This window comes from Macrobrachium nipponense, chromosome 3 (assembly GCF_015104395.2).
Source record: "Macrobrachium nipponense isolate FS-2020 chromosome 3, ASM1510439v2, whole genome shotgun sequence".
NCBI lineage: Eukaryota > Metazoa > Arthropoda > Malacostraca > Decapoda > Palaemonidae > Macrobrachium > Macrobrachium nipponense.
Window position 1 is genome coordinate 25,454,372 of NC_087202.1, and position 23,398 is coordinate 25,477,769.

At 34.8% G+C, this 23,398-nt stretch overlaps 1 protein-coding gene across 2 annotated transcripts in view; it reads right to left on the bottom strand.

Moving 5' to 3' along the window:
- Nucleotides 1-207: 207 nt before the first annotated feature.
- LOC135221663 (glycerophosphocholine cholinephosphodiesterase ENPP6-like) overlaps nucleotides 208-23,398 on the bottom strand; it is a 43,485-nt gene continuing 20,294 nt past the window's right edge. Inside the window, exons 1-10 of one of the 2 annotated variants that reach the window (XM_064259363.1) lie at nucleotides 14,284-14,437; nucleotides 12,596-12,754; nucleotides 11,698-11,837; nucleotides 10,166-10,269; nucleotides 9,034-9,243; nucleotides 8,191-8,329; nucleotides 6,913-7,073; nucleotides 6,355-6,475; nucleotides 5,799-5,927; nucleotides 208-1,061 (exon numbers count right to left, since the gene is read on the bottom strand). In XM_064259363.1, coding sequence (XP_064115433.1) covers nucleotides 778-1,061; nucleotides 5,799-5,927; nucleotides 6,355-6,475; nucleotides 6,913-7,073; nucleotides 8,191-8,329; nucleotides 9,034-9,243; nucleotides 10,166-10,269; nucleotides 11,698-11,837; nucleotides 12,596-12,729 — 1,422 coding nt within the window. In that variant the 5' untranslated portion in view covers nucleotides 12,730-12,754; nucleotides 14,284-14,437 and the 3' untranslated portion in view covers nucleotides 208-777. Of the gene's footprint in view, nucleotides 1,062-5,798; nucleotides 5,928-6,354; nucleotides 6,476-6,912; nucleotides 7,074-8,190; nucleotides 8,330-9,033; nucleotides 9,244-10,165; nucleotides 10,270-11,697; nucleotides 11,838-12,595; nucleotides 12,755-14,283; nucleotides 14,438-23,398 lie in introns of those variants that run through there. The other variant, XM_064259362.1, reaches the window with a different exon arrangement.

A 23,398-nucleotide genomic window follows, 5' to 3' on the forward strand; every position in this document is an offset into this window, starting at 1 on the left:
GTACGTGGTAATTATCAGGGACTGCTAAGAGCACTGGTTTTATATTTCTTTCAAAAAGGAGCCTGACAGAAAACTCAATGACGGAAGCTCACACGATGGTAATTTGGCAATAAAAAGAATTTAACATCTTAAGCTGAAATTCTAAATTATACAATCTTATTACCTTAGTACCAGCTGGGTAAGGATGCTGATGAAAAAAAACCAATATGAGTTATTTCACAAATCTCTCATTATTTGTGACATTTATGGAAGCGTATAGTTTTTCCTTACAAGTCTGTAATTTTGAGTAGCAACTCTTAAAAATCAAATTTATCTTACACAATTATACATTCTCACACATATCTAATATTTCAAGTGAGACCTTGTCATAACTATAACTAAGCTATATAATTCTAATATACATTTTTTCTAAATACAAGATTATCAGCGTAATGTAAATATTTTTGCATGTATTATCACCCAAGGTGGTGATACTGTTAGAATAATTATAATTTTAAATATATATACAATACACAGGTTTCCATACTTACATAAAAAAGATAGCTGTCAGGAATTATTTGCTTAAAATGTAAAGCTTGTCCGTGCAATAACAATAACAACGATAACAATCAAAAGTTCATTATGAATTACAATAATTCTTTTAAAAATCTACAAACATACGAAAATCATATCCCTGTAAGAGTACAATGTCATTATACAAAACTAAAATGAAAGAATGCAATTTTGTACATTTAGAAGGGCACATAACTGGTGAAGAGAATGATCCCCATCTCCTCCCTAGATCAGCCTGACGAAGGAGGCTAAGGAGAACAGGAGCAAAACGGCAGGGGTCACTGACGCAGGGGCACCTCCTACAGGTTGCACAGCGTTGTTCTTGATAGACGTTCGTGTGTGGTCCTCGATGTTCAAGTGGCGGACGGAAAGGTGGGAAGGATCGAAGGCCATTTTTACGGCATCCCAGGTTCCATTGTGAGGTTGTGGGGTCAGTCCAAGGACGGTGGTCAGGACCTGATACACGTCCACGACGTGGATAGGTTCGATCGTTGCGTTTCTTCGAAAAGCTGAAGTAAAACCAAATTAACGTTATAAGACTTTTAAAGAACATCTATACTCGTAAATACCTACATCACCAAAGCTGCAGTGAGAAAATAGAAAAAACCGAAGTCAATTCTTTGTGCCAATTACACCTTTTCACAATGGATTCCATTGCATTTTCTAAAGGAGCTGATAAATCTTGCCTCATTCGTACAAAACAACCTCTTCATAGAGTATATAGAAAACATAAACGTTATGTTAGATCGTAGATTATTTATGATGATGATGATGGATCCTCTTGTCCGTACCTAAACTTAGAGGAGAAACTGCAATATTGCAAATGAGGACTAGGGTAGCATGTGGTTACCGAAAGGGGCAGAGGAAGGCAAAAATTAGATACTGAAGATGACAATTGCCCACAACACTGTACTTCAGGGCGGAGTCGTGAAAAGAACCAGTTTTGTCCCAGATTTCAAAGCTTTTGCTTTACTTTCGAATATTTGTTTCCTATTACCAATCTCTTCCCTTGAAAAGCAGAAGGTGAGAAGGGACAATTTCGAATAACGTTTGATCACAAAAGTTAGCTGGTTTCTTTTGATCACAAAAGTTAGTTTCTTTTGATCACAAAAGTTAGTTACTTTCTTTTGATCACAAAAGTTAGTTAGTTTCTTTTGATCACAAAAGTTAGTTACTTTCTTTTGATCATAAAAGTTAGTTGGTTTCTTTTGATTACAAAAGTTAGTTACTTTCTTTTGATCACAAAAGTTAGTTACTTTCTTTTGATCACAAAAGTTAGTTGGTTTCTTTTGATCACAAAAGTTAGTTACTTTCTTTTGATCACAAAAGTTAGTTACTTTCTTTTGATCACAAAAGTTAGTTGGTTTCTTTTGATCACAAAAGTTAGTTACTTTCTTTTGATCACAAAAGTTAGTTACTTTCTTTTGATCACAAAAGTTAGTTACTTTCTTTTGTTCACAGAAGTTAGTTACTTTCTTTGGATCACAAAAGTTAGTTGGTTTCTTTTGATCACAAAAGTTAGTTACTTTCTTTTGATCACAAAAGTTAGTTACTTTCTTTTGATCACAAAAGTTAGTTACTTTCTTTTGATCACAGAAGTTAGTTACTTTCTTTTGATCACAAAAGTTAGTTAGTTTCTTTGGATCACAAAAGTTAGTTACTTTCTTTTGATCACAAAAGTTAGTTAGTTTCTTTTGATCACAAAAGTTAGTTAGTTTCTTTTGATCACAAAAGTTAGTTACTTTATTTTGATCACAAAAGTTAGTTACTTTCTTTTGATCACAAAAGTTAGTTACTTTCTTTTGATCACAAAAGTTAGTTACTTTCTTTTTATCACAAAAGTTAGTTGGTTTCTTTTGATCACAAAAGTTAGTTACTTTCTTTTGATCACAAAAGTTAGTTACTTTCTTTTGATCACAAAAGTTAGTTACTTTCTTTTGATCACGAAAATTAGTTACTTTCTTTTGATCACAAGAGTTAGTTACTTTCTTTTGATCACAGAAGTTAGTTACTTTCTTTGGATCACAAAAGTTAGTTGGTTTCTTTTGATCACAAAAGTTAGTTACTTTCTTTTGATCACAAAAGTTAGTTACTTTCTTTTGATCACAAAAGTTAGTTACTTTCTTTTGATCACAGAAGTTAGTTACTTTCTTTGGATCACAAAAGTTAGTTAGTTTCTTTGGATCACAAAAGTTAGTTACTTTCTTTTGATCATAAAAGTTAGTTAGTTTCTTTTGATCACAAAAGTTAGTTGGTTTCTTTTGATAACGAAACTTAGTTACTTTCTTTTGATCACAAAAGTTAGTTGGTTTCTTTTGATCACAAAAGTTAGTTACTTTCTTTTGATCACAAAAGTTAGTTACTTTCTTTTGATAACAAAAGTTAGTTAGTTTCTTTGGATCACAAAAGTTAGTTACTTTCTTTTGATCACAAAAGTTAGTTAGTTTCTTTTGATCTCAAAAGTTAGTTGGTTTCTTTTGATCACAAAAGTTAGTTACTTTCTTTTAATCACAAAAGTTAGTTGGTTTCTTTTCATCACAAAAGTTAGTTACTTTCTTTTGATCACAAAAGTTAGTTACTTTCTTTTGATCACAAAAGTTAGTTACTCTCTTTTGATAACAAAAGTTAGTTACTTTCTTTTGATAACAAAAGTTAGTTACTTTCTTTTGATAACAAAAGTTAGTTACTTTCTTTTGATCACAAAAGTTAGTTACTTTCTTTTGATCACAAAAGTTAGTTAGTTTCTTTGGATCACAAAAGTTAGTTACTTTCTTTGGATCATAAAAGTTAGTTACTTTCTTTGGATCACAAAAGTTAGTTGGTTTCTTTTGATCACAAAAGTTAGTTACTTTCTTTTGATCACAAAAGTTAGTTACTTTCTTTGGATCACAAAAGTTAGTTACTTTCTTTGGATCATAAAAGTTAGTTACTTTCTTTGGATCACAAAAGTTAGTTGGTTTCTTTTGATCACAAAAGTTAGTTAGTTTCTTTTGATCACAAAAGTTAGTTACTTTCTTTTGATCATAAAAGTTAGTTGGTATCTTTTGATTACAAAAGTTAGTTACTTTCTTTTGATCACAAAAGTTAGTTACTTTCTTTTGATCACAAAAGTTAGTTAGTTTCTTTTGATCACAAAAGTTAGTTACTTTCTTTTGATCATAAAAGTTAGTTGGTATCTTTTGATTACAAAAGTTAGTTACTTTCTTTTGTTCACAGAAGTTAGTTACTTTCTTTGGATCACAAAAGTTAGTTGGTTTCTTTTGATCACAAAAGTTAGTTACTTTCTTTTGATCACAAAAGTTAGTTACTTTCTTTTGATCACAAAAGTTAGTTACTTTCTTTTGATCACAGAAGTTAGTTACTTTCTTTTGATCACAAAAGTTAGTTAGTTTCTTTGAATCACAAAAGTTAGTTACTTTCTTTTGATCACAAAAGTTAGTTAGTTTCTTTTGATCACAAAAGTTAGTTGGTTTCTTTTGATCACAAAAGTTAGTTACTTTATTTTGATCACAGAAGTTAGTTACTTTCTTTTGATCACAAAAGTTAGTTACTTTCTTTTGATCACAAAAGTTAGTTACTTTCTTTTATCACAAAGTTAGTGGTTTCTTTTGATCACAAAAAGTTAGTTACTTTCTTTTGATCACAAAAGTTAGTTACTTTCTTTTGATCACAAAAGTTAGTTACTTTCTTTTGATCACGAAAATTAGTTACTTTCTTTTGATCACAAGAGTTAGTTACTTTCTTTTGATCACAGAAGTTAGTTACTTTCTTTGGATCACAAAAGTTAGTTGGTTTCTTTTGATCACAAAAGTTAGTTACTTTCTTTTGATCACAAAAGTTAGTTACTTTCTTTTGATCACAAAAGTTAGTTACTTTCTTTTGATCACAGAAGTTAGTTACTTTCTTTGGATCACAAAAGTTAGTTAGTTTCTTTGGATCACAAAAGTTAGTTACTTTCTTTTGATCATAAAAGTTAGTTAGTTTCTTTTGATCACAAAAGTTAGTTGGTTTCTTTTGATAACGAAACTTAGTTACTTTCTTTTGATCACAAAAGTTAGTTGGTTTCTTTTGATCACAAAAGTTAGTTACTTTCTTTTGATCACAAAAGTTAGTTACTTTCTTTTGATCACAAAAGTTAGTTAGTTTCTTTGGATCACAAAAGTTAGTTACTTTCTTTTGATCACAAAAGTTAGTTAGTTTCTTTTGATCTCAAAAGTTAGTTGGTTTCTTTTGATCACAAAAGTTAGTTACTTTCTTTTAATCACAAAAGTTAGTTGGTTTCTTTTCATTACAAAAGTTAGTTACTTTCTTTTGATCACAAAAGTTAGTTACTTTCTTTTGATCACAAAAGTTAGTTACTCTCTTTTGATAACAAAAGTTAGTTACTTTCTTTTGATAACAAAAGTTAGTTACTTTCTTTTGATAACAAAAGTTAGTTACTTTCTTTTGATCACAAAAGTTAGTTACTTTCTTTTGATCACAAAAGTTAGTTACTTTCTTTGGATCACAAAAGTTAGTTACTTTCTTTGGATCATAAAAGTTAGTTACTTTCTTTGGATCACAAAAGTTAGTTGGTTTCTTTTGATCACAAAAGTTAGTTACTTTCTTTTGATCACAAAAGTTAGTTGGTTTCTTTTGATCACAAAAGTTAGTTGGTTTCTTTTGATCACAAAAGTTAGTTACTTTCTTTTGATCACAAAAGTTAGTTACTTTCTTTTTATCACAAAAGTTAGTTATTTTCTTTTGATCACAAAAGTCAGTTATTTCTTTTGACCACAAAAGTTAGTTACTTTCTTTTGATCACAAAAGTCAGTTACTTTCTTTTGACCACAAAAGTTAGTTACTTTCTTTTGACCACTAAAGTTAGTTAGTTCCTTGGAAGTATAACGAACAGTCTGTCTGAGGATGCTGTGCAATAGGAACCTCAAAAGGTGAAGTGAAGATGCAATGTTTTATCAGCCTAAGGCAATTCTCCTCAAATTTTATAATCTGCTGACATTTTTACCTATTTATTAATTAATTTTCTATTTGTTACTTTTCTAATAACTGACCTCTTCTTTCTGTATTTCCTGTTACTTTCTGTTACTTATTTCAAATGAACACCATATTCTTTGGAAGCAAGAATTCCAAGTCAATGGCCCTTGCGGTTTTGTTCCATATGAATAGGGTTCACCTTAGAAAAAAAATAATAATAGTGTTACTGATGATAATGACAGCATCAGTGAAATGCACAGATTCGGCCCAACCTGGTCCTTTAGCGAAGAATATTCCTCTCATGTCCACGATATCTGGGGCGTAGCCATGGGCACCATAATAAACGAAGTCATTACGCGGAGGGAGCTGTTTCTTGGAGTTGGAAGACATCAGGAAGTTTTCTGAAACAAAAAAAGGAAAAAATTAAATATTTAATTCACTTTGGAAGCCGAATAAAGTTTTCCCAGACACAACTATGATGTCGATTTAACTTCTGAGACCTGTTAGTTATTTCTCGAATAATGAAGGAATGCACTAGTTAAAGAGAACAATATAGAAATAACTAACTTTGCTTGAGGGCAAGAGATAATGCAGCGGTAGCAGAGTTTTATTATTAAAGAAAGCCATTTCAAAATTTGGCAGTTGTGAGTGAAAATACAGACATTTGAACCCTAAGTTAATCACACAAAAAAACTCGGGTTCAAATGGACATCCAGCTATAGCAGATACCGAAGTCTAGAGAGTAATAGACCTTGGCAGATACTGCACACAGCTGTAGCTGCCACCTTTCACCTTTCACCCAGCACTAATCGTTATTTATGGTCTCACCTTTCTCGGCCAAAAGAACGATCTCGTGCACATATTTGCCCTTCTTGTAATGCAGCTCCTCCGGGATGTTATTCTTCTTGTAAACTTTCATGTTGGGGATTTCAGAAAGCTGTTCGTACACCTATTGGGGAAAATGGCGAAAACTGACTGGTCTGTTTCTCGTGCGATTATTTTAGCTTATGCAAGGCAGTGGCAGTTTTAGTTTACACACACGCACACATGTATGTATGTTTGTGTATATATATATATATATATATATATATATCTATATATATATATCTATATGGAGTCACCATCTGTGAGTGCATATTTAGCGTTCATTCATTTTTTCCCAAGTTATAAATGAAGTAAACTTTTAGTGTCATAATACTTCTTCAGCTCAAGTGCAAATGTAAATCTAATTTTCCATAAACAAATCAACTCATAAACAAAACACTTCTTTCCTCTTTACCTCTCCCCGGGGTATCTTTACAACCAGTCAATGAAATAAGGCCAGAAGGAGACAGAAGAAAGATGAACTTAAACCAACGAATGAAAAAGAACATCTCCTCAGGTTACCTTGTCTACGTTCTCCACGGGCACTTTGATGTTCATGAGCGCCCCCTTGTCAGCTATGTTTTCGACCAAGTTCGTGTCCAGGTACTGGTCGATTTCGTGTCGCTCGATGGCCCCAGGAGCTGTGTAGGTCATCCCGTGGTCACTCACAATGACGATGTTCGCTGTTGGGAGGTCAAGCAAAGTATTGGTAATGTTAAGGATGGCATAATGTTACTCGCAGATATGAAATTTTCTATTGTATTAAGGATGTCGACGCTTTAGTGCTATTGGGGGTAAATTAGCTCTACCTGGGTTAACCAGAGGAAGAGACTTAAGGTAGGGATATACGTAGTATAAGATGCCAAACTGCCCCTCCTTCATATAGCTACGAGTATTATTATCATTATAAAATAACTGAGTGATCTTTGCTTGAAATATTAACATTCAGGTATGCATTAATCAACACAAGTATGTAATTGCATTTAAGAACTGTGTTTACTAAAGAAAATAAACACAATAAAAGTTCCTAAGAGAGAAGATGATGATGATGATTGATGATGATAATATAAAAAGTTCGAAACGGCTTTTGCTGACGCTGCATAGTTGACGGGCCTTTAGTGCCTGTAGAAGAAAACAAAATAAAAGTTACTCTTTCGGTGACATCGTCGAGTTCTCAGTCCTTTAGAAAATGAAGACTACAATCGTTCATAAAAATTTCTAATACCAAAGAATTCTTAGATCTCCGGGACCGTCAGCAGAAAAACAGAAATGAGATGAAGGAAGTTGAATGAAAATATTTGGAATTTTTTAATCTTTCAGTTGCCCCAGCAGAAAAACTGGAATAAAAGGATAAAAGAGTGTTACTGGCCCTTCCAGTACCCTCCAGCTCCTATAGCAGAATGCCTCAACAAGAAGTTAACATAAATGCCTATTAGGCCTACTGATATCTGTTTCCATCTTTCGGCAGATAAAACCTTACATTTTAAAATTTCATCCCATATAAAATTAATTTTTAAAATGTCATAAATTCACATTTAAATGATGGTTTAACTTGAACCTTCGCGAGTTATCGCCTTTAGGGCGCCCTACTGGTTTAAATATTTGGAATTACGAGGATTCCATAACTGATAAAACTCCTGGCAAATTGAGAAGTATTAAACTTGGTGCTAGAAAATGTCACACTTATCTGCTGCGGCAGCCTGCCTACGGTCTTCCAATTTCCCATGGCAGCGGCAGCAGCAGAAAAAGAAGTAGGAGAAGAAGAAGAGGCAAACGAGAGTGATAAGAATGAACTCTTACTGATATCGGCTAATTCCCTGTCTTCCAACTCCTCCAGCAAAACAGTCAAGACGTCATCCAGGTCTCGGATCGCTAGCGCGACTTCTTCCGAATCTGGACCGTACATGTGGCCGGTGTTATCTGCGTGCTCTGTGTACACCTGCAAGGAAACGGAGACACGGAGATGGAAGCGTTGATATTACGTATTGTATTTTCTTTGTTCAGACGCTCGCCGCTGCGGCGGTTCGTTCGTTCATATGCGATCGTTACAGCTGGCGCTTTTCTGTTCACAAAATTGATTCGTCTTAAGTGTGCATGTCGGTTTTACCACTGATCTTTCTGCGGTAAATCCATTTATTTTTGACAATTTATTTTGCTTTTGTTGTAACTTCTTTCTTCAGGGAAGGAAAACGGAATACTAAGAATCATTTTGATGTTTCTGAAAATTTTAGTGATGCAAATTCAATACTCGATTTAAACGGCTTCATGCCATGTTTTATCATTATTATTATTGCTATCATCATTATTATTACTGGAGCTTCACAGAGATAATAGACCTTCGCTTTCATTCTGAAAACTGTCATCGGTAGCAAAAATTTTCCAGAAAATGTAAATGATTTTGAATAGCAAGTGGAAAAAATATAGACGGCCATAATCAGCATACTGTCTGTCTGTCTGTCTGTCAAACGGTTGAAAATATCTGTGAATTTAAACAGCAAGTAGCTGAAAATATATCAACGGTCATGATTAGAATCATGTCCTCTCTCCCTCTTCCAAATGGATGAAAATATATGATTTTAAACAGCAAGTAACTCAAAAAATATAAACGGTCATGAGTAGCCTTCTCTCTCTCTTCCAAACTACCTGCACGAAATCGTAGTCATCGGACTGAAGCTTATCCAGGGCATTCATGATATTCTCGAAGAAAATATCCCTGCCGGGTATCTTGGTGAAGTGAGTACAACTGCTGGTCGTCACTCCGTCAATGGGCACGTCGCATCGTGCCCACACATACTGGGCAGTCTTGAGGCCAGCCTTCTCCGCCGTCGTCCAGATTGGCTCAGAGGTCCACCACTGAAATAAATGAAGTAAGTAAATGTCCAATATCCACTAAGGAGAAGAAGATGAACAAAAATATAGTAGTAGTTGTAATAGTAGTAGTACATCGGATCTGCCGTTACAACGACTCTTCTTTCGCTCCTCTGTTGCATTGTTTTTGTCTTTCAGGTCAATATTGTCGTTTATTTATAAACAAAATTATTTCTGTTAGAATCTATACATAACTTCGACAAGCCTAAATAAACTTTTTCAGGTAAATATGACAGTGTTTAGATATAAATCAGCAAAACAGCATATAAGATGCATATTTAAACCCACGGGAGTCTATGCGGATATGCATCAGTATTTACATACTCATTTTTTAAAGAGATTATACTGATGAATGCAACGTTAATTGTGTCATTATTAACTTTTTAATTTTAACGTTAACTGTGTCATTATTAACTTTTTATTTAACTTTGTTAAAAATTCGACAGTAAGTAGGACATCGCAAAATAACAAATAAATTAGGTGTAACAAAGAAAGAGGAATTTCAGATCTTTAAAATGTTCTTTACTTCAACACCAAGTAATCTTGTTTGAAAGAGAGAGAGAGAGAGAGAGAGAGAGAGAGAGAGAGAGAGAGAGAGAGAGAGAGAGAGATCAAAGGGCACTCAACTTAAAAAGTCTGTTGAGAAAAAGCACGAATGATTTGGCCTTGACCTTCCCTGAAAGTGTGTGTGTGTGTGTGTGTGTGTGATACATATAGTAGTTGTTTGGATCTGAATGGGAAAAATTATGCGGCCCTTTATACTGGCAGATTTTACTTCCAAGAATTTTTTCTTATCTAAGCATATAATTTAGTGAATCTGTTGGATTCACAATGGGAAAGAACTGCATTTTTAAAGTCTTGTTAAAATATAAGCAACGGATGTTGTCTGAAGAACCGCCGTCCCTACCTTCTCCTTTCCCGTGCTGTTGGAGTCAAAGAGAGAGAACACTTCCTTGGTGTCGGGGTCGTAGAAGTAATTTCCAACGATTCCGTGCGTCTCCGCGTACTGACCTGAAATGAGGGCGCTTGTTAGGGTCGTCAGCCTTCGACTTTGGTCGTGAGGGTCACGATTAGGTCAGTCGCGTAGACACTGATATGGGGATTTAGACTCAGGTCAACTGCTTTGCAAATTCACGAGAACTAAATAATTTCTTCGGTTATTTAACCGACGAAGACACTTCTTATGACTAAATATAGACTATCTATGAAAAACTTTGAAAATAAACATCTCAGACTTGCACATAACAGCTTTGAGTCGTACTTGGAATGGAATATAATATTTAGGCCACAGGCCAAGCGATGGGGCTTAGGAGGTCATTCAGTCCTGAAAGGGACATTGAGAGCGAAAGGGTTTGAGAGGTGTAACAGGAGGAGAGTAAGAAGGGAGAACAAAGGTAGAGTAGAAGGAATGAAAGGAGTTTTAGCCTAAAATTTATATTTCATTCCATTGCAAGTACAACTTGCTAGGCTGAGGTGTTATTTTCAAAGTTTTACATAAATAGTCCATATTTTTTTCATAATATATGTCTCCTTCGAAATAAAAAATACCGACAATACCAATAAATATTTACGAAGAAATTGTTTCATATATACTATATATATATATATATATATATATATATATATATATATATATATATATATATATATATATATATACAGTAAATGATGCTAATGTAGGGCTTATAGGTAAAATAAGGATTCAGTTCAATTTAACTCAATTTCTTAGGGATAAGAGAGATGAAGAGAGAGAAGAGAGGAGAGAGAGGGAGAGAGAGCGAGAGAGAGAGAGGGATAGAGAGAGAGAGAGAGCAGAGAGAGATATCCTGTCTTGCAAAAAAATATATATTACATAATCTACAACTTGAAACAATAGACTGTACAGGCGAGATGGGAAAATCCGGTTTTGAGTAATAAATATGATTTCCATCTTGTGTTTTTTCTTTCCTTTTTCGTATATAATAATAATTCAGGTACATCAAAAGAATTTCTTAGTAATTCTTCATACTGATGTTATGCGTCATCTTCGATATATCCGTACACACACACACACACACACACACACACACACACACACACATATATATTATATAATATATATATATATATATATATATATATATATATATATATATATATAGTATATCATCATCATCAGCAGTTGCTAGTCCACTGCAGGACAAAGGCCTCAGACATGTCCTTCCACTCTCTTCTGTTTATGGTCTTTCTATGCCATTCTATACCCGAAATTATATAATATATATATATATATATACATGCATAAAGTATATATAAATATACACTATATATAATATATATATATACACATATGATATATATAAATATACATTTTATATATATATATGTATGTACTATGTATGAAATTATTCTCGATTCAGCTGACCTTGGTTTGAGGGTCAACTCGTCCTAAAATCTCACCTGTGACCAATGTCGTCCAGGTGGGGTACGACAGGGAAGGAAACAGCGGGACCGTCCACTTGGCCCTGACGCCCCCCTTCAGGAACCTCTTGAAACCCGAAAGGGCGTCTTTCTGTTTATCCACGTAATCCCACCGGAACCTGCAAGAATGGACGGTGGTATGGTAAGTGATTGGCTCGGCCTGGAATTTTCAACAGATTATTTTTCTGAGCCGCGTTCTACGTATGTGCTCCTCATTTCCCTTTCTCTTGCGGCGTTTCCCAAGGTGGTTTTCTTTCGAATATTCTTTCCATTTGTTTTATGGGCAACCTTCTATATGACTGTTGAAAATGGACTCTTTATGGCTTATCTATTCTAGACCTATTTCAAAGTATGATCACATCACAATGATTCATTACGCATTAAGCTACAAATGTCCTTTAATATCTAATTCGCTCCACCACTGAATTAATATATTTTTATATATGTTAACCGAAGGGGAATTTTTTAGTTGATGATAATTTCGTTGATTTGGAGTCGGCATCGGTTAATATTTATGAAAATATGATAATTCCGAGGTAGAACGAATTAGATATTAAAGAACATTTGTAGCTTAATGCGTGTATGTATATATATATATATATATATCTATATATATATATATATATATATATATATATATATATATATAACACGGGAATTCCTTATAATAATAAGCCACAAATACAATTTAATACCAAATTCATTAGCTACTCCTTAACAATAACATCCAAAGCGCACCTTCGTCGGCTCCAAGGTTCGAACTTTGGCCTTCGTTTGAGGTACAGCGACAGACAGTCAGTCAGTCTACTTGACCACTCGGATATCAAGATATAAATATAGAATGACTTATTTACTGGTGTATTGATGTATTTCTTACCCGTCGAGCATAATGTAGAGGAGTTTTTCTCTCCGGGAAACATTGGTGTGCTGACTGGGCGCCGGTGAGACCCCGCCCATAACGACGAAGATTCCGGTTAACACCGCCCACGCGACCCAAGATGGACCTCTCATGTTGTGGAGTTTAATTTATATCTATCTGGAAGTCAAGGGATTCATATAAGTATAAATTAGCAACACACACAGAGGAAACAATCGAGAGAGAGAGAGAGAGAGAGAGAGAGAGAGAGAGAGAGAGAGAATTTATGATCATAAACATTACTGCCATGGAATATATACAAATGGTACATAAGGTCATTCGGCGCCGAAAGGGAAACTGAGAGTGAAAATGTTTCAGAGGTCTAGCAAGAGATAAAAAACTCGCAGTTGCACTATGTAACAATTGTTAGGGAAGGATAGAAAGCAAGATGGAAGAAAGATAATATGAACGGAGGTACAGTAAAAGGAATGCACGGGGTTGCAGCCCGAGGCCGAAGGGAGGGACGCTGCAATGAACCTTTAGTAATGCCTACAGTGTTGTCGCGTTAGATGCGCTGATGGCATTCCACCCCCTAAGCATCACTAATCCTGAGAACTCCAGTACTTCAGAAGCGTAAAACGTCTAACAAAGAGTCAGAACTGTTAACAAAAAAACCCTAAATGGAATCCTTAACATTATTCAAAATGACAGTTCTGTCAAAGAGTTAAATTCTTTAACAACAAACCACATTTTCAAAGAGATGAAATGAAAGGCAGCAAAGAAATCATCGTAAAAATAACGGCGTTTATCTTTAAACCTTCAGTTCATATTCAAGTTGTTGAATATCTCACTTTAAGTGCAAGTTGCATCTTTCAGAACGATTTCATACAATAGCGACACGTGTTCGTGAACATCAAAACCGTAAACATTATATATATATATATATATATATATATATATATATATATATATATATATATATATGTATGTATGTACGTATGTATATATACACACAAATATATTGAAAGGTCAAACTACGTTGAGTTGCTTTCCTTCTTTTTAATGTTCAGTATTTATTGTACTGTGTATTAAAAAAAACCTTCACTATCATTACAAGCAGTACAGTAGCAAATAGTAAGTAATTGGAATGCTACCCATATTTTGAGTAAGTTCAATATTCCCTTAGTCCATTGTAAAATCAATAACATGATTTTCTTTCACAATATTATTATCTATGTGTACATCACACAATTACAAGTAAAGTAGGAAACTGATAATAATTCTAACTAAACTAAACACACATATATCGTTACACTAATAATGACTGCTCATAATTTGCAAACAATTTCGTCACATCAGCAATCGAATCGTTGTTGTGGTCCATCTTCCAAACCTTGGCCCATCAAAAACTTGGCAAGCATACCTGGGCAAGACCTAAGAACACCTACCATTCTGTTCAGCAACACTTGCACTTATTTCAAGGCACCTCAACTCAAACACAAAGACTATAAAAGAAACAAAGAAACACATAAGTGTTTCGTTTCATCTTGACGGAAATTAATTCTGCTAGCGTAGTTTTTTTCCAGAGTTTGTTTTAAAAAAATAATAGTTCTTTTCTGATTCTTGAAACCTGTAAATAAATAAATATATAAACCGAAACAACATTTATCTGTCCGGTGTGAACGGACAGCTGGTTGAAGAGGTCTTACCAGCTGGCGTCCAGGGCTAATACTGACAGCTGTGTCCGTCCGTCCATCTAGCGTGCAATGTCAAACTTTTGAAACTGGACCCTTGTGCCTCAAACTCTATCTAAAACAGGCGTTGATAAACTGCTGACAAACGCGACGGCACCGGCACTTGGTCTTTTGATTAAGAAATGACCTCATTTGTAGTTACAGACAGCTAGCCGTTACTGACTTTGGGGTTAGTGCTTTTAGAGTAATCTTTTTTATCCGTTACTCAAGACGCCCATTGCATAACCCGAATACCAGTGACAGGGACGACAATAAGTCGTATTGTTAGCAACTGGCTACAGCGTTGTCACGTGATTGTACAAGGGACAAATGAAAAAACTCTGGCCATTGTTTTTGTCGGCAGGCGTCGCCTCTGTTTTATACCTGAAAGGATAGAGTAACCGGAGACATCCATTGTCTGCGCGTCCCACCAGGAATATCCGCAATATCCACAAAATCCGACTGGAGAAAAACAAAAGTACATGATCTAGATTAATATCCTCATGCGACGAGGCCATGCGGTTGCAGAAAGGGAACATGATAAACATGTTGTTTTGACCCGGTTTTTCAAGATGTCGACGGTTCAGAGTACAAAGTCGTCTGCTAGTCACACTAGGCAACTAGCGAGCCTTTATCTATTTATTTACTTTTTCGTCCTCCATGTCAACGATTCTTATCTGATTTAATACAAAGTGACGTCACTGCCGTTAGCTTAGAAGGTCGTAGTGTCTAGCAGTGGTTCCCAAACTGGGGGAAATATCCCCCTGGGGGAAAATTTGAAGCTAACAGGGGGGAAATCATTACACTAACTACTAACTAAAAAAATCTCAGATGGATTTTCTCGTGTCCTTTTATTTGTTACAAACCGCTCTCTATGGCTATGCGGTTAGTTGTTGCTAACCGCTCTCTATCCACTTTACTCTGTAAGTATATGTATATCAGTATATTTGTACATTTGAAAAATAAATGAGTAAATAGTCACAGTGTGTTTTAACTGCTCTTCACTTCATACACATGAAGGAGGAAACCTGGATGGTTGCAGTGGGAAATGACAGAAAAAAGTTTGGGAACCACTGGACTCTAGAGAGAGGCTAGACTGGCGACACAATGGATCGTACATCACACTGTCCAGGGTTCCAAGGTGATATTAAAAAATATTATTAGCATTATTATTGGTGAAGAAATCTACAATGATGCCGGTACAAATATACATTAAAATATAATATGCAAAACACAATATTATATATCTTTAATATATATTTACACTGATATTTTAGTGACTCGCGACACTATGAGAATTGTATAAATTATCATTACTGTAATGGATTTTAATAATCCTTTTAAAAACTGACGTGGAAATGATCATAATAACATTCATTATAAAATCATCAAATGTCTAAACTGAAATCCATCAATATAAGGACCAAAGTGATCTTTACATTGTCCCTTATCTACGCGTGTATCACAACTTCCAAAAATGAGCCATTTTTACTCGAAACGAATAACCGATGAATTTTGGGAAATGTTTAAAACAGACTAAATTAAGTAAAAAATAAACCGGAATGCAAGACGAGAACGAAAGTGTATGTGCGTATGATTTTCTCTCTCTCTCTCTCTCTCTCTCTCTCTCTCTCTCTCTCTCTCTCTCTCTCTCTCTCTCTCTCTCCTCGGTAAATAGTAGCAAAGTTACACACATGAGAAAAGTTGAGATGAAATTCCATCACTCGTACGCTGATGTGAAATTCGAATCTGGAGAGAAAACTGTATCTACAAGAACTCTCTCTCTCTCTCTCTCTCTCTCTCTCTCTCTCTCTCTCTCTCTCTCTCTCTCTCTCTCGTTATAACTTCACTTCTTCCGTCTTACAAACCAGTTTTAATTTTTTTTAACAACAAATGAACTTAAGTGGCGGTACGGACAATACCAGATACGTGTAGCAAATAATTCCAATAAACATGTCAGAAATGTCTTCCATGTATATTTTCATGTGTATGTATGTATGCATGTATACCAACAAGTACAGAAATTATCAATGATTGTAAAACATTTATGTCCTACATCATTCCCGGATATTGTTTAAATTGATGAAATGAAGTTACGCACTGGTATAGTTAAGGGCATTTAGCCTTCCATTTTATCCATATAGATCTATATATATATATATATATACATATATATATATATATATATATATATATATATATATATATATATATATATATATATATATATATATATATATATATACCTCAGGTACAGAGTACTTAGGTTCCAACTTTTTTTTATAACCTGTGCGAATTAATTGTTAAAGTCTTGAACTCTCACTAGAAGGGTTTTGATCCTGAGTTGAGTCAGATAATTATTTCTGAGAAACACGTTCCAATGTGTTCTTTTCTACATATACATACATACTATATATATATATATATATATATATATATATATATATATATATATATATATTAGCAAACATATGCATACAGAAATTATGTATGATAAATTCGTAAAGTAACTAAGTCTATGGGCAGAACCAGCTCCGTTTCAGGGAATCACTTCTCACCCCCACCCTCTTTGGAGGGGAGGGGAGGAGGTAGGATGAAACCCCACCCCATTATAATAAACCATCTTAGGGGTCCCCACTACAACACTACCAAGTTTCATGCCATCGGACCAGCCATTTGGCCGTGATCAAATGACAGACTGACGGACGGACGGACATAATGCCCATTATAGTAAGTATATATATGATATATATATATATCTTATATTTATATATATATATATATATATATATATATATATATATATATATATATATATATATATCATATCCAGCATTAATACATTCCTTCTAGCAGGAAGTGGCTCCAGGGATAGAAGAAATCAACAGGAACTCCTACTTCTACACAGAGAACTCATCAACAGCATGTCAAACTCTCCACATAGATCTTTGCTTCTTGAGCACAGCCTGCCAAGGAAGATCCATTAGCTTTGCATTCTAATTCTATTGTATCTCTTAAGGCAGACTGGCATCAAGTAGAGGGTTCTGAATCTCATGGGGGAGGAAATTTCCAATATATGCAGCGGAATCTCTTTTTCTAAGAGCAAAGAAAACAAAATATACCATACCAGTCTATATACTGATAATTGTTACAGCAGATGTACCATGTGGTACAGCCGACATATTGCTGCCATAGAGAGTGTCACTGGTTTGTGGCACATATTTTGTATCTAGAGTCAATGGTATTCATATTTCCCACACTTGGAATTAGATATAATATATATATATATATATATATATATATATAGATATATATATATATATATATATATATATATATATATACAGGGTGTTTCGAAATTAGAGGCCCCCCTCTACAGCATAAACTAAAATTGATATGGACAAAAACAAAAGTAATTCAAAACAAAAACAAAATTAATATGGACAAAAACAAAAGTAATTTAAGTTTCCCTCTGAGTATTTTATATTTTGTGTGGCCTCCATCTGCCTGCATTCTTGAGGGGTATGATTTCAGCAATTTGCAAAAAAGCTGAGACTCAGACTTCATTTCCCTGAGCACTTTAGTCACCTCTCTTCGCAGGTCGTTGAGGCTTGGTATACCATCATAGTTCACTGTGCGTGCTTCAACACCATCTTTTAAGATACTACCAATGTTTTCACACACATTAAGGTCAGGGGAGCTACCTGGAAATTCACTTGACCAGAAGAAATCGATACCACTGTTTCGAAGCAGCTCCTGTGTCTGAAGAGCCTTGAAACATGGTGCCTTATCATGCAAAAATGTGACTTCTTCAACAAATAACACATTTTCAGGATCTTTGAAGAAAGGAAATACTTCACCAGTAAGCACAGTTTTCTGAAGTATTCGCCATTCCATGATTGTCATTTTTCTTTGATGATCCGCATTAACCGTTTGGCTGTGAAAGAGAGAAAAATTCCCAAACATTCACGAAATTTCACAACTTGGCGATAGCGGACGTCATCGCTGACATCATCTAACTTTGCAGCCCAAATGGTGTCATTTTTATGATTTGGTTTCCTGACTGTGTAAATGAAGAATTCATCTGATGCGGCAACATGGAGAAAGTCAGCTTCATCCCAGTCATTAAGAAATGAACCACAAAACCAAGCACGGTCTTCTCTCTGTTGCTGAGTGATGTTGGGCTTGCTGATAACATGAAATGGCTTGATACCTGATTTTTTCAACTCACGATATACAGCACTATACCTTCTCTTCTTTCCCTTTTTTGTTTCTAGTTCAAGCACCAATTTACGTAAAGTTTCTTGGTCTACCCACTGCCCCAGCTATGATGTCTTTTGACTCCAGAGAAAGGACTTCAGGCCTTTCACGATTCTCACTCTTTTCGCAATGACAGTCATATGGATTTTTGTTCCAGTTTCTTTTAAAAAAGGATTCATCTCTTTTAATGTATTTAGCTATCCAAGAATGTGAAATGAAGGATGCGCCAGCATCCCTGGCCTCTGTGAAGGTTATATCCCGGATTCGGTCAATCCGTCTGATTTCCTCCGAGCCGTTAGCCATGGCTGTATCTAATTCCGTCACTCAGTCTGAAAATACAAGAAATGTAAAATGAAAAATAGCTTAATAGAAACTTTAGCTAAGGTACTTGGAGATAGGCTATAGCAGAAAACTTCATAACTTTCCATTTGTTCTGTGGAGTGGGGGGCTCTAATTTCGAAACACCCGATATATATATATATATATATATATATATATATATATATATATATATATATATATATATATATATTATGTATATATTGCGTGGCCACTGTCTTTCCATATGAAGATTATTTCTTCCCTTTTTAGACCGAACTAAACCTTGCTGTAAATCTCTCTCTCTCTCTCTCTCTCTCTCTCTCTCTGTTGAAAAAATGCATCAGCATAAGGAATGCATCAGAATACTTTGCCCACATCAATTGAATACGTGAAGGTCCTTTTTAAAAAAAACCGTAAAGGGTTAGATCACCTTTAAAAGGATGCGTAAAGTGTCATTCATATAATCCGTACTCGAGAGATGGGGAAGGGGGAGAGGGGGGAGGGTGTGGCTGCGAGGGGATAGACGAGATGGGGGAGGCGAGTAGGAAGGTCAAGAGCAAAGGGGTGTTCTTATAGCGGCCTGTTGGGAAGGGGCGGGAGGAGGTTGGGGGAGGGGTTTGGATGGTAGGGAGGTAGGTGGGGAGGGGTGGCACATACTTCCAGTACTTCTGAGAATGCGGGGTTGCAAAGCTACGTTCGAGATGGGTTTCAATGATTCACATATTTTGTTTCATAAATCTCTCTCTCTCTCTCTCTCTCTCTCTCTCTCTCTCTCTCTCTCTCTCTCTATATATATATATATATATATATATATATATATATATATATATATATATATATATATAATTCTTTTTTTGCGTTTATCACTTCTCTTGTTTTGTTGCTGTTCCACTTATTTCTTCTTTATTGCCTTCATCTAGTGAGTGTCAGCTTTTCATATTCACTGTTTTTAATTTTTTAAAACAATCAATATGCTTTACTTGAATTCTTTAGTTTTATTACTTGCTTCATTTGAGTCTTTAGGTTAAAAGTCTTATCTCCGCAAATCATGCTAGTCTAAGCATTTCTGTCTTTTTTACAGTACTAATGTTTCTACTCTTTGCTACTCCAGCTCATAATGCTGTAGTACTGCTAATGATGCTAGTATTTAATTACTCGTATTAATAATGTCATTAACAATGCAAATAACTTTATTTGTACTGTTCCTTTTTCTGTTTGCTACATATAATGCTAGCACAAATCTTGCATCTCATGCTGTAAGTGCTATCATATCTGCTATCTACCTGTACACTGTAATAATGTCATTCACTTCCTATGCTGCTTCTGTTATTAATACTACTGGTAGAGTTATCATGCAATGATATTGGTACTCGTGATACACCCTTATCAATAACTGCCGCCTTGCAGAGTGTTCTTGAAAAGGGTGCAGAGGCACGCATGGTCGGTCTAGAATCTAGATTTTAGTGCAGCCTTTGACCGTGTGAATCAGGGGACACGTATTTACAATTTACGATATTTGGGAATTGGTTGATTCTTATTAATATTTTAAATTTATTTTTAATGGGCAGAAACCAAAGAATCTGTGTTAAGCCAGTATATAGTAGCTTCAGTAATGTCATTTCAGGTGTTCCTCAAGGTAGTGTTCTTGGACCTTAGCTATTCATGTTCTATACTAGTGACATGTAGCGAGATCTGGAGAACCAACTGATTGCATATGCCAAGGATGCTTCTCTACTAACTGTTGTACCTTCTCCGTGTCTTAGACCTGAGGTTGCAGAACTTGCAGATTTCTTGAACAGAGATCTGGAGTAAGCTTTGGAGCAAGAAGCTCAACCCTTCATGAAGCTTTAAATCTTAGTGTTTAACTATTTTCTTCTTGGCTGGTAATGTTCTTCTTGGCTGGTTATGTCTTCAGTAAAGATTATTTAGTAAACTCTTAACGCTGACTTGTTGCTTAGACATAAAGTGAGTTCATTACGTTTGTTGCATAACATGTACCACAACGACAAAAATCCTCTGAAATCTTCTTTACCTGACCTAGTTATTCATTTTTACAATACTAGGCAGGCTGCTGCAGCAGTGTGGCATTCTCTAGAATCAGGTTTCATACTAGTCAATTTTTCTAGGAGTTTTATCTTGGCTACAACTTACATGTGGAATATACAAACTTACTATCTGTAAACTGTTATGAATACTGGCTTCCAAAAGGTTTGCATATTTATTTCCTCTGATCTGTATAAGACTGTGATGAATTTGCAGTCCTTATAGAGACGGGTTGTCAGCCTAGACTTTAAGGAAGAACGACGAGTGACAAACAAAAACTAATACACTTGTTCGGAAAGCCATTAAAACACCCGATACATAACTGCGAGTAGAAAGGAGAAAGCCCTTGGACAGGTTTCAAAAGCTGATTCAGTTCATAAATCAGTTATAATACCGGGAATTCAAGTGAGAGGAGATTACTGTATGGCTCGGCCTCTGGGGGCGGGAGGAAGCCAAATGATTAAAATTTTACTTGCCAAATGTTTTTAGAACTGCTCCGTAGAAACTGTACAGAATATCATTAGGACAAACTTATAGTTTTGTAAAATCTGCACCCCTTTCACCCTTAACGGATTTATATCCTGAACCTTACAATTCACCGAGGTGTCATTATTATTATTATTATATTTAGTTGCTATAAGACATACAATGAATTAAAGGAACTATCACACAAAAGAACGAAAGTTCTCTTATTTTTAATCTTTTTTATCTAAAGTTGGGAACACAAGAGCCAAGACATGTACTTCATCTTTGGACACATTTCTATCAAAAGCTGAGTCACAGAGACGTATCCCCAATGCTTATTAATACAAAGTCAAGCGTTTAAGCCGTTTCTGAGAAACCTTCTCGGGGCAAGTTGAAGCTCCCTATACATCAGTTACCCCCTTTCCCCCCTACTACCTCACAACTCCCTACTGACCCCGAAACCACAAACGACCACCCCTTCACGCACATCCGAATCCATGTGTTCAAAACATCTGAATCACTTATGAAGCGGGTGAAGGTCACTTCTTTTTTTCTCTTAATTCCTCACCGGTACCAGGGAGACCCTCCTGAATATTGAGGACCACCGAAATCATGCCGTCACAGAAAACGAGAACGGAGTCTACCCTACAGGAACTGCGATCTGTATCTTAGGGGTTATTTTCATTTATCATCGGTCCACAAAATGAGACTTGATCACAAGTCAAGCATTTATCTTCTGAATGAATTTATTGGCTGACTAAACGCCCAGCTAAATAAATTCCGCAGAACCGATTGCATGGCAAATATGGGGCCAATTGCCATAAGACAGATTCTTCGAAATCAGTTCATATGGTGACGACTGCTGCGCAGATCTTAATCCAGATGGGTTGACGGAAGTTGCCCAGAAATCTGACTCAGTAGCTACTGACACCGTGAATAGTCAAACTGACTTAGTGTCTATCAGATGGTCATTGCAGTAATTATTCAAATAAAACATTTAGTAATATACTAAGGCTTAATAATATCTGCAACCAGAAAAATCTTTATAATCTTTACTTATGAACATAAACGTACGCATGTAGTACTTGTGAATATATATAGTTTTTCGTGAATTTTTTTATGTAAATATATTTTTACTTACAATCTGCATATGCAAATAAGTTTAAAAGCATTAATGTTTAAAGACAAATTATAAACTACAATTTTGCTGGAAGAACTTTGTAAATAATAATAATAATAATAATAATAATAATAATAATAATAATAATAATAATAATAATAATAATAATATAAAGTAACCTATCTTATACATGAATATCACATACCATGTTAATCTGTAAAAGAATTATCATATGAACAAAGTGTCTTAATATGACATCTATCTTTTACAGATTAACATAGTATGTGATGTACGTGTATAAGATAGGTTACTTTATTATTATTATTATTATTATTATTATTATTATTATTATTATTATTATTATTATTATTATTATTATTATTATTATTATTATTTACAAAGTTCTTCCACTGAAATTGGAGCTTATAATTATTCTTTTAGCATCAACGTTTGCGCCCTTATTTGCAGTAAATGTAATTTTAAAGTTATATCCTTTGGTCAGTAATAATAATGATAGACCGAGATTTGCAATAAGGAGTGTTTGGTACGCATGCACTGATCGTTTAGATTTAATTTCATGTTTTGAGTTGGATAATGTTACGCTCTCTCTCTCTCTCTCTGTCTTGAAAATACCGATTTTTGGGGGGGTTTTAACCTTCATATGACAATCTCTCTCTCTCTCTCTCTCTCTCTCTCTCTCTCTCTCTCTCTCTCTCTTGAAAATAGCGATTTTTTGGGGGTTTCTGACCTTCATATGACAATCTCTCTCTCTCTCTCTCTCTCCAATACCGAACTTTTTTCCTTTTGGTTGCCTGATCTTTTCATTGTAAATTTTTTTTATTGATTTATACGTAAATAAGTATACATACATACATATATACA